Here is an 18,573-nt window from a genome sequence, read left to right as displayed (position 1 = left end):
TTTTACTTAAAGAAAAGTTTGAAGAATAGAACAGAAATGTTTTTTTCTTCTCTTTGAACCATTTGAAAGTAAGTGACTTGATGCCCCATCACTCCTATCGTGGTGTGTATTTCCTACAAAGACACTCTTCTACACCCGCAAGACAACCATCAAAAGCAGCAAATTAACAGATACCTACCACCGACCACATTCAAGTTCCACCAATTGTCCCCAAAATGTCTTTTGTAGCAAAAAGATTTTATACAAGTTCACATGTTGCACTTAGTTTGTCATGTGTCTTTAAGTCTTCTTCAGTTCGGAAAAATTTCCCCATCTTTCCTTGACATTCACAACCTTGACACTTTTGCAGGTTAGTTATTTTGTAGCATGTCCTTTATTTGGTATTCCTGATGTTTCCTTATTAGATGTACACTTTTGGCTGTAACATCACAGAAGTGATGCTGAGTTCTTATTGTTTCCTATCAAGTAATCTACGTTTTTTTTTTTTTTTTTTTTGAGACGGAGTCTTGCTCTGTCACCCAGGCTGGAGTGCAGTGGCGCGATCTCTGCTCACTGCAAGCTCCGCCTCCTGGGTTTACGCCATTCTCCTGCCTCAGCCTCCCGAGTAGCTGGGACTACAGGCGCCTGCCACCTCGCCCGGCTAGTTTTTTTTGTATTTTTACTAGAGACGGGGTTACACCGCGTTAGCCAGGATGGTCTTGATCTCCTGACCTCGTGATCCACCCGCCTCGGCCTCCCAAAGTGCTGGGATTACAGGCTTGAGCCACCGCGGCCGGCTAATCTACGTTTTTGACTTCATCCATTTCTGATGATATTAACTGTGACTAGTTGATTAAAGTGGTGTTGGCCAGGTTTCCCAATTTGTAAAGTTACACATTTTTCCTCTATAATTGATAAGTATTTTGTGAAGAGATACTTTGAGACTATATGAATATCCTGTTCTTCAAATGTTCATGCACTAGCTTTGAATCCATTGATATTTCCTGACTGCAGCTATTTTAGGTATCTCATGTAAGTCAAATCATACAATATTTATCCTTTTGTGTCTAGTTTATTTCACTTAGCATGTTCTCAAGGTTCACTCATGTTGTAGCATGTATCAGACTTTCATTCCTTTTATGGCTCAATAATATCCCATTGTCTGTATATACCACATTTTGTTTATCCATTCACCTGTTGATGAACATTTGGCTATTATGAATAATGTTACTATAAACACTGTTGTACAACTATCTGTTTGAGTTCCTGCTTGCAATTCTTTTGGACATATAGCTGGTTCATTTTTTTTTGACCTACCTACCTGTTTATAGTTATGTTTTTAGAGACAGAGTCTCACTTTCTCATCCAGGCAGTGGCACGATAGCTCACTGTAACCTCAAACTCCTGGGCTCAAGCAATTGTCTTGCTTTAGCCTCCTGAGTAGCTGGGACTACAGGTGGGTGCCACCATGCCCAGCTAGTTTTTAAATTTCTTGCAGAGAGAAGGTCTCACTATGTTACCCAGGCTGGTCTCTAACTCCTGTCCTCTAAATGATTTTCCCACCTCAGCCTCCCAAAGTGTTAGGATTACAGGTGTGAGTCACTTTGGCCTTTAATGATTGATTGATTGATTGAGATGGAGTCTCGCTCTGTTGCCCAGGCTGGAGTGCAGTGGCATGATCTCGGGGCTCACTGCAACCTCTGCCTCCCAGTTCAAGCGATTCTTGTGCCTCAGCCTCCTGAGTAGCTGGGGTTACAGGCATGTGCCACCATGCCCGGCTAATTTTTTTTTTTTTTTTTTTGAGACGGAGTCTTGTTCTGTCACTCAGGCTGGAGCGCAGTGGCGCAATCTCAGCACACCGCAAGCTCCGCCTCCCAGGTTCACGCCATTCTCCTGCCTCAGCCTTCTGAGTAGCTGGGACTACAGGCATGCGCCATCACGCCTGGCTAATTTTTTTGTATTTTTAGTAGAGACGGGGTTTCACCATGTTAGCCAGGATGGTCTCGATCTCCTGACCTCGTGATCTGCCTGCCTCGGCCTCCCAAAGTGCTGGGATTACAGGCGTGAGCCACCGCAGCCGGCCCATGCCCAGCTAATTTTTGTATTTTCAGTAGAGACAGGGTTTTGCCGTGTTGGCCAGGCTGGTCTTGAACTCCTAACTTCAGGTTATCCACCCGCCTCGGCCTCCCAAAGTGCTGGGATTACAGGTGTGAGCCTGGCCCTGGCTTTTATTTATTCTTAAGCGAAGTTTGACAGTTTTGTTTTCGAAGGAGTTAGTCCATTTCATCTGTGTTGTTGAATTTACTGGCATAAAGCTCTTTGTAATATTCTCCTATTACCATTTTGATATCTTTAGAATCTGTAGTGATATCACCTTTCTCATTCCTGATATTGGTCATTTCTGCCTTTTATCTCCTTTTTTCTTGATCAGTCTAGATAGGCATTTCAATTTGATTTATGTTTTCATTCATTCTTTTTTTTTTTTTTTTTTTGAGATAGAGCCTTACTCTGTCCTCCAGGATGGAGTGTAGTGGCGTGATTTCGGCTCATTGAAATCTCTGCCTCCCTGGTTCAAGCAATTCTCCCTGCCTCAGCCTCCTGAGTAGCTGGGATTACAGGCGCCCACCACCATGCCCGGCTAATTTTTGTATTTTTTAGGACGGACAGGGTTTCGCCATTGGGCCAGCCTTGTCTCGAACTCCTGATCTCAAGCAATCCACCTGCCTCGGCTCCCAAAGTGTTGGGATTACAGGCGTGAGCCACCGTGCCCAGCCTTAATTGATCTTTTCAAAGAATCAGCTTTTGGTTTCATTGATTATTCTCTATGTCATTGGTTTTTGCTCTGGTTTTTTTTTTTTGAGACAGAGTCTTACTCTGTTGCCCAGGATGGAGTGCATTGGTGTGATCTTGGCTCACTGCAGCCTCCAACTCCTGTGTTCAGATGATTATAGTACCTCAGCCTCCCGAGTAGCTGGGATTATAGGCGTGTGCCACCATGCCCACTTAATTTTTTTTTTTTTTGTATTTTTGGTAGAGATGGAGTTTTGCCATGTTAGCCAGGCTGGTCTTGAACTCTTGGCTTCAAGTCATCTGCCTTCCTTGGCCTCCCAAAGTGGTGGGATTACAGGCATGAGCCACTGCACCTGTCTGCTCTGATCTTTATTATTTCCTTTCCTATGCTTACTTTGGGTTTTATTTTTCTGACTTCTTAAAGTAAAATCTGGGTTGGGTGCAGCAGCTCACGCCTGTAATCCCAGCACTTTGGGAGGCTGAGGCGGGTGGATCATGAGGTCAGGAGATCGAGACCATCCTGGCGAACACTGTGAAACCCTGTCTCTACTAAAAATACAAAAAAATTAGCCGGGCATGGTGGCGGGCACCTGTAGTCCCAGCTACTCGGGAGGCTGAGGCAGGAGAATAGCATGAATCTGGGGTGGTGGAGCTTGCAGTGAGCAGAGATTGCACCACTGCACTCCAGCCTAGGAAACAGAGCGAGACTCCGTCTCAAAAAAAAAAAAAAAAAAAAAGTGAAATCTGAGATCACTGATTTGAAGCATTTTTCATTTATTGCTAAAAATGTGTAAGAAAACCTTAGCTACATTTCACTAATTTTGACTTGTGCTTTCATTTTCATATAGTCAAAAGATTTTCTAATTTTCTTGTGATTTTTTTTCTTTGCTCCATGAGTAATATACATGTACGTGGTTTAATTTCCACAAACTTAAGATATTTTCTAAATATCTTTTTATCATCAATTTTTAATTGTACTGTGGTTGTCTGAAAAAGATTTTCAGTTCCTCTCTCTCTCTGTCTCTTTTTTTTAAGAGTCAGGGTCTTGCTCTGTCACCCAGGTTGGAGTGCAGTGTCATGGTGGTAGCTTACTGCAGTTTCTAACTCCTGCGCTTATGCAGTTCTTCTACCTTAGCCTCCTCAGTAGCTGGGACTACGGGTGCTTGCCAGTACATCTGGCTAATTTTAAAAATTTTTTGTAAAGACAGGATCTTGCTATGTTGCCCAGGCTAGTCTCAAACTCCTGGTCTCAAGTGATCCTTCTGCCTTGGCCTCCTGAAGTGCTGGGATTACAGGTGTGAGCCACTGCACCTGGCCTCATCTTTGTTTCTGAAATATATTTTCATTGGTATAAAATTCTAGTTTGATAGTTTTTGGTTTTGTTTTGAGATGGAGTCTCACTTTGTCACCCAGGCAGGAGTGCAGTGGTGAGATCTCAGCTCACCGCAACCTCTGCCTCCCAGGTTCAAGTGATTCTCGTGCCTCAGCCTCCTGAGTAGCTGGGACTACAGGTGTGCACTACGATGCCCAGCTAATTTTTGTATTTTTAGTAGAGACGGGGTTCTCAAACTCCTGACCTCAAGTGATCTGCCCGCCTTGGCCTCCCAAAGTGCTGGGATTATAGGCGTGAGCCACCATGCTTGGCCTGATGATTTTTTTAAAAAAAGTACTTTCAGGGATTTTTTTTCCCACTGTTTTCTGGCTTACATTGTTTCTAATGATAAATCTGTTCTCATACTTGTTTTTTTGTCCTTTGTCTGTAATGTATCTTTTTTTTTTTTTTTTTTTTTTTTTTTGAGACGGAGTCTCGCTCTGTCGCCCAGGCTGGAGTGCAGTGGCGCAATCTCGGCTCACTGCAAGCTCCGCCTCCCGGGTTCACGCCATTCTCCTGCCTCAGCCACCCAAGTAGCTGGGACTATAGGCGCCTGCCACCGCGCCCGGCTAATTTTTTCTATTTTTTGTAGAGACGGGGTTTCACTATGGTCTCGATCTCCTGACCTTGTGATCTGCCCGCCTCGGCCTCCCAAAGTGCTGGGATTACAGGCGTGAGCCACCGCGCCCGGCCTGTAATGTATCTTTTTTACTCTGATTGCTTTTAAGTAGATTTCCTCTTCTATTATTGGTTTTAAGCATTTTGGTTATGATGTGCCTTGGTATAGTTTTCTTCATGTTTATTATGCTTATCATTCATTTATTTCCTTAGATCTGTAGTCCTCTTCCTTATCCTGCTTGGAATCTGAAACTCCTTGCAGGCTACCACCACTCCCCACTTGGCACTCCTCACATGAATGCACATTATCAAATTTGTTGATTTTTGCCAATCAGATCAGTAAAAAATGTTATCTCAGGCTAATTTTAATTTGTATTTCTAATGTGATACCAGACATTTTAGTTGTCTAAAAACCACTTGTATCTCCTTTCCTGTGAACTGTCTGATCATATCCTTTGTTCTATTTTTGTATTTGTTTGCTGATCATTTTTATATTAATTTATATGTAACTTTTACCTTTTCTGTAACGAGCGGTGTTTTTGGGGGGACAATAAGAAGATACCACATAAACTTATTTTTAATTTTAAAAAACCTTCAAAATCCATGTAGCTTCCTGGTCCAAAATATTCAGAAGCTCATGGTGGCTAGCATTTTATCATAGCTCCTTCTTATATAGGGGCTTACTTTCACTTCTGTTTGTGGTGAAACCTGCATAGCTAACAGGATGTATGTGAGCTTAAAGGCCTGAGAATCACTTTGGACTGCCTATCTTTTACTAGGGCACTGAAAAAAAATCACAAACTCTTCTATCTGTAAGAAGTTCAGCTCTATCTTAGTCATCACTTCATTAGATCTTCCAGTGGCCCTGGGAGGCTGACAGGTCATTGACAATGATTCCCATTTTATAGATTTGAAACTGAGGCTTAGAAAGGTGAAGTGATTTTATCAAACAGAAGGTTAGATTTAAAAGTAACTTAAAGATCAATTAATTTTAAATATTCGGGATCCTACAATTAGTTACTAGGGTAAAGTTTTGGCTTGGATCCAGGTGCTCTTTCTAATGGCAGCAAAGTGAAGATCACTATCACTCTAAATGGTCAAGGAGCTTCTCTTCCTCAGGAGACTGCAGGCCAAGCCTTTGACAGGCCATGCTGGGCAGGCAGATGGGTGATGCTGGAGCTTAAGGTCTATCTATGCTCACCTTTGGCAGCAGTCAGCATGGTGGAGGCCAGTTCACACTGCTGTGATTCCAAGTGTCCAAGCGTGAACCAGCGAGGATAACGGCTGGGCACCACAGACACCGTATGGTGAGGGTGGGCTGTGTCGCCTGCAGAAGCTGAGTTTTCTAAAACAGGTAACCTGGAAGACCCAGGAAGAATCATCAGCCACCATCCAGACCCTGGGCTTCTGAACCACCTTAGAGAAGCTTGCTCTTTGCTGGGGAGGAACTGGGGAGAGGAAAGGATTAACTAAGAGCTTTGAAGGTTTTTAAACCTGTGGTACTATACACTATATGAGGTGAGTGCCTTGGTACTTAAGAGAACTCAACGCTGAATAGTTTCCACTACAAATGGATGCGAAAGGCAGTTTAAGAGCTACCGGGTTGAGTAGTATGATATACTGTAAGAAGAGAGAAAAGTTAATACATTTTTAAAAAGAATCATAGGGTTGTTTATTTTATTTATTTTTGAGACAATGTCTCTATCACATAGGCTGGAGTGTAGTGGTGCAATCACAGCTCACTGCAGCCTTGACCTCCTGGGCTCAAGCAATCCTCCCACCTCAGCCTCTTGAGTAGCTGGGACTTCAGGTATGCACCACCATGCCTGGCTAATTTTTGTATTTTTTGTTTTTGTAGAGACGGAGTTTCACCATGCTGCCCAGGCTGGTCTCAAACTCCTAGGCTCAAGCAATCTACCTGCCTCAGCCTCCCAAAGTGCTAGGATTACAGGCTTGAGCCACTGTACCAGCCTGGTTATTTCTAAAAGTATAAGAAATACATGCCAAGGAATTTCCTGTTTTAGCTAACGTATTGTCCCAGCCTTACAGTCTGACTAAAATTGTTCTTCTGTACAGTCTGCTACATCACAGAGTTAAGTTTAACTGCCTAAACCAAGGATCTTATTCTAGCTTGGAAACAAAATGCCCACAGCTCATTGTTCTCAAGTCTTGGGGTAAATATATTTACCTCTACTTCCCACAGCTTCTTCTGGGGACCTGTGCTGGGGAACCTTGATTCAGCTGAACTATAGAAGGGCTCAGACCCCTTCTCAGCTTGCCAGACTAACCACTGAACAGGAAGACTCAGGTCTTAAGTGCTCCTTATTTATTAACATCTCAGGGGCTTCCTCAGACAATCAACCATGAGTACTGCCAGGGAACCAAGTCACCAACAAGGAATCCAGATATGAATCCTAGATCATATAAAAATATCTGAGCTATTTTAAGGTACACTTGGTAGCAGGTCCAACAGAATGACAAAGAGGGACAGAAAAGAAAGTGAAATAAGCAAAGAAAAAGAACACTGGACACTTTTGCTTTGATGGAGGCAACTGGACTGGGAAAGGGCTACCCACCTCATGGCACGTAAAGCTAATTTATAGGACAAGTCTGGATCATGAGGCAGCAGAGCTGAGAACAAATACTTGGCAAAGGTGTGCATGGGAACACTCTCTCGGTGGATGACTTCTCCCAGACCGCTGAAAGGGCCCCCTGGAGGAAGATAAGTCAGTTATTTATCTATATGCTTCCATTTGCCAGTCTGGACTTGAGCCCCAATATCTCATGCATGTTTGCTAATCATGGGAACCTTCACTACATTTTAATGTCATAAATATTCCTGTACTTGTACTCTATTGAAGAGGGGAGCTCAGGGTCATGGGTCAAAGACACCATGACAAGAGACTCTTTTCTACTTACCTTCCAGCAGTAAGATGCATTGCTTTTGCAGTGTTTGCACTAGCTCATCGTCCAGCTGCAGCTCTTGGAGTTGGCTCAGGAGCTGTTCCTCATTACGGCATACCTTGTCCTGTGCGTAGAGGCCTTCAGGCATTACCCTCTGTTGACCCAGGCCCATCAGTGCAACTTCCAAGGCCAATGACAGGTAGGACTCACTGCTGTTTGGGGAGCCTGTAGCCACAGGTACATGCTGGTACACAGGGGGTCTGCTTTCATTCATATCTGAGGGCAACAGGGCACCAAATTCTTTAGGTCAGGCTTGGTAGAGTCTTCTTTCTTTCTTTCTTTTTTTTTTTGGAGACAGAATCTTGCTCTGTTGTCCAGGCTGGAGTGCAGTGGTGCGATCTCAGCTCATTGCAGCCTCCGCCTCCCAGGTTCAAGCGATTTTCCTGCCTCAGCCTCCCAAGTAGCTGGGATTACAGGAGCATGCCACAACATCTGTCTAATTTTTGTATTTTTAGTAGAGGGGGGTTTCATCATGTTGGCTAGGATGGACTCAAACTCCTGACCTCAGGTGATCTGCCTACCTCAGTCTCCCAAAGTGCTGGGATTACAGGTGTGAGCCACCGTGTCTGTCCTAGTCTTCTGTCTTTCCCTCCCATCTTTGGGATACAGCTTGGTCAACAGCTATCACAGGGAAGCTGAATCAGAACCCCAGAATAGTAAGGAAAATATACTGAAAAGAAGGTTACACAGAGCCACAAAGATTCCCACTTCTGTCTTTTTTTATTTTTTTGGAGACAGAGTCTTGCTCGGTTGCTAAGGCTGGAGTGTAGTGGTGCAATCATGGCTCACTGATGCAGCCTCAACCTCTTGGGCTCAAACAACCCTCCCACCTCAGCTTCCTGAGTAGCTGGGACTACAGGCACATGCCACCATGCCCAGATACTTTTTAAATTTTTTTTTGTAGAGATAGGGTCTCATTATGGTGCCCAGAGATATAGTCTCAAACTCCTGGGCTCAAGTGATTCTCCCACCTTGGCCTCCCAAAATGCTGGGATTATAGGCATAAGCCACCATGCCCAGCCCCACCTCTTTTTTTTGTTTGTTTGTTTTTTGAGATAGAGTCTCGCTCTGTTTCCCAGGCTGGAGAGCAGTGGTACGATATCGGCTTACTGCAACCTCTGCCTCCAGGGTTCAAGCAATTCGTCTGCCTCAGCCTCCCGAGTAGCTGGGATTACAGGCGCACACCACCACACCCAGTTAATTTTTATATTTTTAGCAGAGACGGGGTTTCACCATGTTGGCCAGGCTGGTCTCGAACTCCTGACTTCAGGTGATCTGCCTGTCTTGGCCTCCCAAAGTGCTGGGATTACAGGCCACAGCTACCGCGCCCGGCCCACCTCCTTCTCAATATATGAACTGGCTAAGCCAGTTAGGGAAGTATAAAATCTTATCTTTTGCTAGCACATTATGTAATGTTGTAATTGTCTGTTTTTGTTTCTGTCTCTTTCACAGAATGTGAACACCTTAAAGGGATTAGACCATCTTGTTGTTCTAGGTATTGCTATGTGTTAGTGGTGAATGAATAAACCCAAGTGCAAACTCAGGTTTCCAAGATGTAAATGTCACTGTACAGATGAAACAGACCAAAGATGATGATTCACTTTGCAAGGGGTCAGAGGGAAGACAAGGAGCAGTCCTCACTTGACTTGGGGCCATCCCTTATATCTCTACCCAGAGAAATCTGATATTACAGTTAAACTCTTACTTTTGTAACATGTGCAACCTTTATGTTATTATTATCTCATATGCTCCACCACTGGATGCATAATTTCAGGAAGTAAGCACAGTTTAAAAGTCAAAGTCTTGGTTTCTTTTCTTTTCTCTCTCATCTATCCAATAAGTATTTATGAAAGATTGTTAAATGTCAGGTCCTCCACTAAGTGCTAGGAACACAAAGATAAAGACGTCATAATTTCTGTTTTTAAGTAGCTGACAGTCTAGTAAAAGAGAACTATTTGTAAATAAATTGTAATGTAGCATGCTAAATACTAAAGTAGATATATGTATACAGTAAGTGAAGGCATAAAAGAAAAAAGAATCAATTTTGTATCTATTCTTGGCTACTCTTAATAAGGTCTTGAGACTCTATTAAATTATTCTCCTCTAGTTCTTATTTATAAAATTGGTACAAAACCATCATTTAGAAGAAAGTTCAAAGGAAACCAGAAAACATTATTATGCAATTGCAAGGGATACACGGATTCTCGATGGAAGTTCTTTCCCACTTTCAGACTGCTCTAGCTTCTCGCCTCTGACTGCTGAAATTTCTCTATTACTTGTTATTCTTCTTGGATTACATTCTTTAGGCATTTATGATAGGGAAATAAAAGGAACAAGGAAGGCTGGCAAGGTAAAATGTGAAATCAGGACAAGGCCAGACCACAGGGTAGGAAAGGAAGGTGGGAAATGGGCAAGTATGAAGAAACCTCTTAGGGTGCTCTAGTTTGGACAAGAGGGGGACAAAAACTTCAAAAGGAGGTAGAACAGAGTCTGGAAGGGAGAAAAGGGCTGACAAGGGCAGTCTTTTTTTTGTTTTTTTGTTTTTTTTTTTAATGAAACAGGGTCTCACTTTGTCACCCAGATTGCAGTGCAGTGGTGCAATCTTGACTCACTGCAGCCTCGATCTCCTGGGATCAAGTGATCCTAGTGCCTCAGCCCCCAAGTAGCTGGGACTACAGGTGACTGCCACCACACCTGGCTAATATTTTGTAGAGACAGGGTTTTGCCATGTTGCCCAGGCTGGTCTTGAACTCCTGAACTCAAGTAATCCACCAACTTGGCCTCCCAAAATGCTAGGATTACAGGTGTAAGCCACTATTCTAGCCAACAAGGGCAGTCTTGGTTTGCCTCAGGCTGACCCCTGTACCTGACATCTCCAGATAGCCATCATCATTCAGGCGGCAGGCCTCAGTCAAAGTGAGAAACAGGCAGCCAATGGGATCCAGGGGGTGGCCCACCCAGCCCTCCAGGTTTGTGATGGTTGTGGTTCCTCTCTGCAACAGTTCTGGAAACAAGCAGGTTAAAATTTTAGACAGTGATAGAGACAAACTGCTATCTGTCCCCGCCTGGGTCTTCTTATCAGTCTCTCCAGCCTTGACCCTGAGAGTCAAATAAAAGCTTCTCTATTGTCTTGCTTTGGGTTGACAGGGCTGGCCTCAAACATACCAGCCAGCTATAAGGTCATGTGGTCTGCATTTGGGTTGCCTGCTGGTAGTGCATACATGGATACAGCTTTACAGGTTTTTGTTTTAAGAGACACCTGAGTCTTCTGAATAGCTGGTACTACAGGCACATGCCACCATGCTCTGCTAATTTTATTTTATTTAAAAATTTATTTTTGAGACAGAGTCTCACTCTATTGCCCAGGCTGGAGTGCAGTGGCGTGATCTTGGCTCATTGCAACCTCTGCCTCCTGGGTTCAAATGATTCTTGTGCCTCAGCCTCCAGAGTAGCTGGGACTACAGGCATGTGCCACCATGCCTGACAAATTTTTGTATTTTTGGTAGAACTGGGGTTTGCTATGTTGGCCAGGCTGGTTTCGACCTCCTGGCCTAAGTGAGCCACCTGCCTCAGCATCCCAAAGTCCTGGGATTACAGGTGTGAGCCACTGTGCCTGGCATATTTAGTTTAATTTAATTAATTAATTAATTATTTTGAGATGGAGTTCTGCTCTTGTTGCCCAGGCTGAAGTGGAATGGTGTGATCTTGGCTCACTGCAACCTCTGCCTCTCAGGTTCAAGCAATTCTTCTGCCTCAGCCTCCCGAGCAGCTGGGATTACAGGCATGCACCACCATGCCTGGCTAATTTTTTGTATTTTTAGTAGAGACGGGGTTTCTCCATGTTGGTTAGGCTGGTCTTGAACTCCCGACCTCAGGTGATCACCTGCCTCGGCCTCACAAAGTGCTGGGATTACAGGGGTAAGCCACTGTGCCCAGCCTTTATTTTATTTTTGTAAAGACAGGGTCTCACCATGTTGCCCAGCCTGGTCTTAAACTCCTGGCCTCAAGCGATCCTCCTACCTGGGCCTCCCAGAGTGCTGGGATTATAGGTGTGAGTCACCATGCCTGTCTACAGCTTTACAGTTTAAAAATGGTCTTCTCATACAAGATCTTAATGAGCCTTCTAACTGCCTTATGAGGGAGGCAAACAGGCATTATTCCCAAATTAACAGATGAGAAAACTGAGATTCATAAAGTGAAGCATTCCACACAGCAAGGAGAATGACCTGGAATTCCCTAGCTCTTCGGGCCTTGTATCCTCCGAGGATCCTCATCAGCTTTGGGCCTAAGGGGGTTAGATGGCTCCTAATTACTATACCTTTCTTCTGATGCTTGTAGATTTCCAGTTGCCGCTGCTGCTGCAACCTCAGAGTATTAATAATGGCCACTGTGAGTCTGAGGGCCTCTTTTGGATAACCATGGGAACGTAGGGCATCAACCCGAGCACAGGCTGTAGGCACATGCTCTACCAAATAAGAAGAAGATATTTTGGTCTAGTTAAAATTTCAAATCAGGAAAATTTATACCTGACAAAGAGGGTTTGTATTCAGTCCAGTTCCTCAAATTCAACCTGACATCTACTATATACCAGAAACTGTGTCTTTATCTTTGAAGATATAAAAAGTTGAATAAATCACAGGTGATATCTTGAAAGAGCTACCTTGCAGCCTCAGCGTGGTCTATGGTGTTGAAAGGGACACACAAGTAGGATAATAAAATGTAGTTTCTCTCTTTGCAAACATATATTATACTATGGGAAACCAATGGAGGTAGCAACTAACTGCCTAATGGGAAAAGTCTCATTCATTTAATTAATCCTACATTTCCTGAAAACCTATTATATGCCACGGAGTATGCTTGGCAAAGGAAGTACATAGATGAATAAGAAATGGTCATTGCTCTCAAAGAGCTCACAAATGATACATAAACGTAATTATAAAGCAGCTAAAAAGAAGTAACATGATAGGAATATATATAGAGAAAATAATATTTGAGCTGCTTTGAAGGACAAGTAAGATTTCAAACAGGTAGACAAACAGGGAAAGACATTCCTGACAAAGGAAACATAAGCAAGGGCATATTGTAAAAGCATAAAAATTATTCAATATATTAATAGCATCCATCTTCAGAGTATGGCAAATAGTTCCATGTAGTTAAGAATTATGTTATGTCACTTAAGATAGCCTGGAAAAAGTAGAGTCTGGAATATAAACAGCTTTGAATGCCATTCTATGGAGTGTGAATTTACCTTAGGGATAATGGAAGACTACCAAACCAAAGACTTACAAATAGGTGAGTAATTTTAACAAGCTTTATGGTTTATTTTGTGCTTTTTTCTTAAAGATAAAATTAAAAATTACAGAAGTAATTGCAGAAAATTTGAAAATACTTATAAAGAAATATAAAATAAAAATCAGAAATAATCACTCTTTCCAGTGTCATGTATATTTACTCACACTTTTCTATTAATTTTTTTTTTTAGATGGAGTTTCACTCTGTCACCCAGACTGGAGTACGGTGGCATGATCTCGGCTCACTGCAACCTCCGGCATCCAGGTTCAGGCAATTCTCCTGCCTCAGCCTCCTGAGTAGCTGGTATTACAGATGTGTGCCACCACACCCGGATAATTTCTGCACTTTTACTAGAGACAGGGTTTCACCATGTTGGCCAGGCTGGTCTCAAACTCCTGACCTCAGGTGATCCGCCCACCTCAGTCTCTCAAAGTGCTGGGATTACAGGTGTGAACCACTGCGCCCAGTCTAGTAAGTTTTTACTAAAAATGGGATGGTATTAACACTTACTGTTTTGTAACTGGCCTTCCACTTAATAATACATTGTAAATATTTTTCCATGTTATCAAATATACATCTATAACATTAAAAATGATTACATATCATTCTGGTGAATACATGTATATCTATTGAGCTAATCAATCCCCTATTGTTGGACATTTATATGGTTTCCATTTTTTCTCATCTACCTTATTTTTGTACATGCTGTAATGAACCCCTTAGCTATATGCATATCCTTAGTTAATTATGGCTCAGGATAAATTCCTACAGGTAGAATTCCTGGATCACATGGTATGAACATATTTTAAAAGCTTTTGATAAGAAGAAATACCCTTCAGAAAGACTGTAAGTATTTACACTCCTATAAGTAGTGGTAACCTATCGCCATGCAACTTCTCCCACACCAGAAACTAATTATCTTAATTAAAAACGCCTGACCATTTGAAAATCAAAAAATGCTACCTCAGTGTTGTTTTAATTTGCATCTTTGTTAATGAGGTGTATATTCTTTCACATGCTTATTAGATTTATGTTTTAGAAGTGCTGGATCACAGAAGAAAGATGATCAGAGGGAACTTCAGGTGGTGACTCAGTGTGTCTGGCTATTGCTTTCAAGAGAGAGACGGGCATATCTAGATTCAGCAAAATCTTGAGAAAGACAAAGATATGGTTTGAGAGATGGAGGTAAGTAATTGCGAGAAGACAATGAAAATGTATGTCATTGCTGTAAGACTCGGAAAATGAATATTTTTAAAAAAGAATGTCTCTTTTGAAATGGGTATCCTGTGATAAAGTCAGGGACAGGCTAATTGAGGGAAAGCCAGGAAACTATTTCAGAGGAGGGTTTAAACTCACAATGAAACAGCTCTATCCTGTTATCATGAAGGAAGGTAGGAAGGTGGGAAGGAGAAAAGGAAGACTGCTTGGTGACAAATGTAGATTATGTCCTATTTACTAGCATAGGAGACTAAAAAAAATTCAAATTCAAATTAGTGCTTTTTTTAGCAAAACATGTAATTTTAGAGTAGACTATAATGTTGCTCAATAATTATTGAGTAGACTATTGTTGCTTAATAACTCAGAGAAGCTGTGAACTGAGGCCTAATTGCTTTGTTAGTGCTCTTTGAGATGCATTAACTCCTTTCACCCCTGCCAAAGCTTAGACGACAGGATGCATATTCTTATTTGAGGTTGCTGTATCACAAGTGAGTATACATGCAAATGGCTTAGGCTTCACATAAATATCCCTAATAAAAGCCCCAAAAGATCTGTGTGAAAACTGTCCAAATTGTAGTTTGAGTTGTAGGTACGTATGAAGATGGCTCATTTGGGTCTGGCATGAAGTGAGGGTGGCTCTCAAGTTCTTAGAGGAGGGCTAGACTTACCAAGCCACAGTGGCTGGCCTTGGGAATTAAAGAGTAGTCTTTCACTTTCCCGCTGGCAGGCAGGAGCTGTATAAACATCACTGCTGATTATTCGCTGTAGGTGGCTATCCTGCCAATGTAATTCACGGCCCTCAATGGCTCTAGTGAACACTGTTCGTCTTGGTCTGGATAAGGAGTCTGGAGAAAGAAGAACATGCAGCAGTACAGTGACAGGCAATTTGAAGTTTTAAGCCCTGGGTCTTCTTCAGGGTGTGAGGTTGGCTGAATAATAGTATTTTAAAAGAATAACTCTGGCAGCAGTATTGAGAACAGGTTATAAGGTGGAAGGGCAATGAGAGCAGCCACTTGCAATCTCTCTGAGTATCTGTTGTGTTGCCTCCTTCTTGGATAAGCTTTTAGTGTGTGTGTGCTCTTTATAGGAATAACCTTCCCACAGAGATCTATGGCTTCCTTCCTCCTTCTACAGAAGACTAATTTCTCCTGAGATCCAGAAGCTACATGAAATACAAGAGGAGTAGTGGTGCTTAGCCACTCAATCATGAAGATATAAACTGCTTCTATCGAGGTCAAAGGTAGAGAGAAGCAGCTAGGCAACATCCTTGGCCAATCTGTAACTTGTTTCATACCAAGTTTCCCTTATCAGACCAAGGACTTTCATGAAATTCATATTAAGAGTTGAAAGATTGCTGAAGTTACAGTGGCTTCTGTCTGTAATCCCAGAACTTTGGGGGGCTAAAGTGGGAGGATCACTTGAGGCCAGGAGTTCAAGACCAGCCTGGGCAACATAGCAAGACACTGTCTCTACAAAAAATAAAAAATTTAAAAATTAGCCAGGCATGGTGGCACATGCCTGTAGTCCTAGCTACTTGGGAGGCTAAGGCAGGAGGATCACATGAACTCAGGAGGTAGACGCTGCAGTGAGCCAAGATTACACCACTGCACTCTAGCCTGGGTGACAGAGCAAAACCCCATTTCAAAAAAAAAAAAAAAAAAGAGAGAAAGAGCTGAAGCTCTGTATATTCAGGTACCTTTATTACACTGATATCTGCGGCTTACAGTCTTGTTCCCCAATAAGAAAAAACTGATGAGGCCAGGTGTGATGACTCGCACTTGTTATCCCAGCACTTTGGGAGGCTGAGGCTGGCAGATTGCTTGAGTCTAGGAGTTTGAGACCAGTCTGGGGAATGTGGTGAAACCCTGTCTCTACAAAAAATATAAAAATTAGCCGGGCATGGTGGCGTGGGCCTGTAGTCCCAGCTATTCAGGGGCTGAGTCAGGAGGATCACTTAAGCCCAGGAGGTTGAGGCCACAGTGAGCCAAGATCGTGCCACTGGTCTCCAGCCTGGGTAACAAAGCAAGATCATGCCTCAGAAAAAAAAAAAAAAAAAGAAAAAACTGGCTAATAAAAGACAAACTTGTTTTCTCACTGGAGTCTTATCATGCCATCTCTCTTCAGGAAAAGGGCTGCAGGGAAACCAAAACTGCAGATAAAAATGTAGGCTCAACTCTTAAGGGTGGTATGTAGGAGGACCAAATGAAGATATCTTGCCATAAACCATGGACTTAGGGAGGATCATGGAAATGATATTTAAGGTAATAAGAAACCATGAGGGAGTCATTTAACTGATGCTTTGCTAGATTAATGGCAATTTAAACTATTTTGGGATCAAGAACTGACGTATTGTACCATACGGACATTTACAGAGATGCCCAAATGAGGTGTGTACCTACTGATTCTGTGCAAAAAAATTATGAGGGAATGTCAGATAATTCATACTGAATATGAAACAACCTAACATATTCAACCATTCAGGAAAAGTCCTTGGAATCTGGTCATTTCTTTAGAATTTAATATATCCCATTGGGTACAGGCTCAGATGGTTGAAGGATATTATCATTCAAGTAGCACTGACAGTATTTACTGAAATTGCTTCTCCTTCATGTTGTCCTCACTGAAAGCACAATGACTCTTCTACTGGCTGGAATCTAAGCTCATCTATTGCTGAACTGAGAATCCACTGGTCTGCTCAACCCACAGTGGACACTGGGCTCCCAATATATTTTTAAATTGATTAAATCAGCGAATAATTACTGCCTACTATACAGTAGGTACTGTTCTTAGTGCTTAGGACATACAAAGTCCCTGTCTTTATGGACCTTTACATTCAATTGGGGAGAGACAGTTAAGTAAATATATAGTGTCTCAGATATATCATACAGTTATAAATGCTATGAAAAAGTCTAAAGCAGAGTTAGGGAGAAAAGCAAGCTGGGGTTAGGCAGGGGGTTATTGTTCTATTCATATATAGAATGGTCTCCAGGCAAAAGGAACAGCAAGTACTAAGTCCTAAGGCAGAAGTATATTTGGAGTGTTTGAGAACAGTGAGGAAGCTAGTATAGTTGGATGGAATGAGCAAGCAGGAGAATCACAGGAGATTAAGTCAGAGACATATTAGAGAACTAGATCATGGAGGGCCAATGTAGGCCATGAGAAAAAGATGACTTTGGGTTTTTGAGAAAGATGAGAGGCCACTGAAGAGCTCTGAGCTGTGAAGGTATATGATGGGACTTGCATTTTAAAAGGATAACTCTGGCAGCAGTATTGAGAACAGGTTATAAGGTGGAAGGGCAGAAGAAGGGGGAGCAATCAGGTGGGCACTACAATAATTTGTGAGAGATGATGGTAGCTGGCAGAGAAATAAAGAGTGGAGATGATGAGCAGTAGTTGGCTTCTGCATATATTTCAAATTGGATTTGCTCATGGATTAGAGCTGGGGTGAGAGAGAGTAAAGAATTAAGAATGACTCTAAGGTTTTTAAGAGAGTTGCCATATATGGAGACAGGAAGACTGCAACAGGAGCAGGTTTGGGTGGGGCTTGAGGGGTAGGAATCCTACTGAGATGCCTGTTAATAGATAAATGGGGATATCAAAAAGGCAGTCTGAATATCAAATATACATGTCTGGAGTTGAGAGGAAAGGTCTGGGCAAGATCTATATATACGAGTTGTTAGTATTTAGATGATTACTAAAACAATGCAACCAACAAAGAAGTATAGAAAGAGGGTGGTGGCCAGGCGCGGTGGCTCACTCCTGTAATTCCAGCACTTTGAGAGGCAGAGGTAGGCGGATTACAAGGTCAGGAGTTCGAGACCAGCCAGGCTAACATAGTGAAACCCTGTCTCTACTAAAAATACAAAAATTATCAAGCGTGGTGGCGGGCACCTGTAATCCTAGCTACTCAGGAGGCTGAGGCAGGAGAATCACTTGAACCTGGGAGGCGGAGGTTGTGGTGAGCCGAGACCACACCAGTGCACTCCAGCCTGGGCAACAGAGCAAGACTCTGTCTCAAACAAAAAAAAAAAAAAAGAAAGAGAGGTGGTCTGATGACAGATCCCTGGGCACTATGGCATTTTATGTTGGGAACTGGGGAAGAGACAGTAAAGAGACTTAGAAGGAATGGCCAATGAAGTAAGGAGAACCGAGAGAGAATGGTTTCTTGGAAGTCAAATGACAAAGAAGTTTCAAGGAGAGTGTGACCAATGTGTCAAACAGTGCTGATAGGTCAAGTAAGGTTATGACTGAGAACAACTAGTAGATTTAGCAACAGTTAGCATTAGTAACTGATACAAGAGCTGTTTCAGTAGTGGTAGGGATTGAAAGCCTGACTTGGA

General features: G+C 42.6%; 1 protein-coding gene and 1 long non-coding RNA gene across 3 annotated transcripts in view; one reads left to right on the top strand and one right to left on the bottom strand.

The window, feature by feature from the left end:
* Positions 1-18,573, bottom strand: part of ZSWIM5 (zinc finger SWIM-type containing 5) — a 197,304-nt gene that overhangs the window by 11,688 nt on the left and 167,043 nt on the right. For both annotated transcript variants that reach the window (XM_007978970.3, XM_073007367.1), the window contains exons 6-11: positions 14,902-15,078; positions 12,042-12,188; positions 10,590-10,727; positions 7,679-7,939; positions 7,336-7,471; positions 5,961-6,118 (exon numbers count right to left, since the gene is read on the bottom strand). In XM_007978970.3, the coding sequence (XP_007977161.2) occupies positions 5,961-6,118; positions 7,336-7,471; positions 7,679-7,939; positions 10,590-10,727; positions 12,042-12,188; positions 14,902-15,078 (1,017 nt within the window). The remainder of the gene's footprint in view (positions 1-5,960; positions 6,119-7,335; positions 7,472-7,678; positions 7,940-10,589; positions 10,728-12,041; positions 12,189-14,901; positions 15,079-18,573) is intronic.
* On the top strand, positions 13,503-18,272 carry LOC140709249 (uncharacterized). Its single transcript, XR_012089679.1, has 2 exons — positions 13,503-14,200; positions 15,321-18,272. It is a non-coding gene; the product is annotated as an uncharacterized lncRNA (long non-coding RNA).

Source organism: Chlorocebus sabaeus, chromosome 20 (genome assembly GCF_047675955.1).
Source record: "Chlorocebus sabaeus isolate Y175 chromosome 20, mChlSab1.0.hap1, whole genome shotgun sequence".
Lineage (NCBI taxonomy): Eukaryota > Metazoa > Chordata > Mammalia > Primates > Cercopithecidae > Chlorocebus > Chlorocebus sabaeus.
Note: the sequence above shows the minus strand (reverse complement) of the source record. Positions and strands in the feature narration are given on the sequence as shown.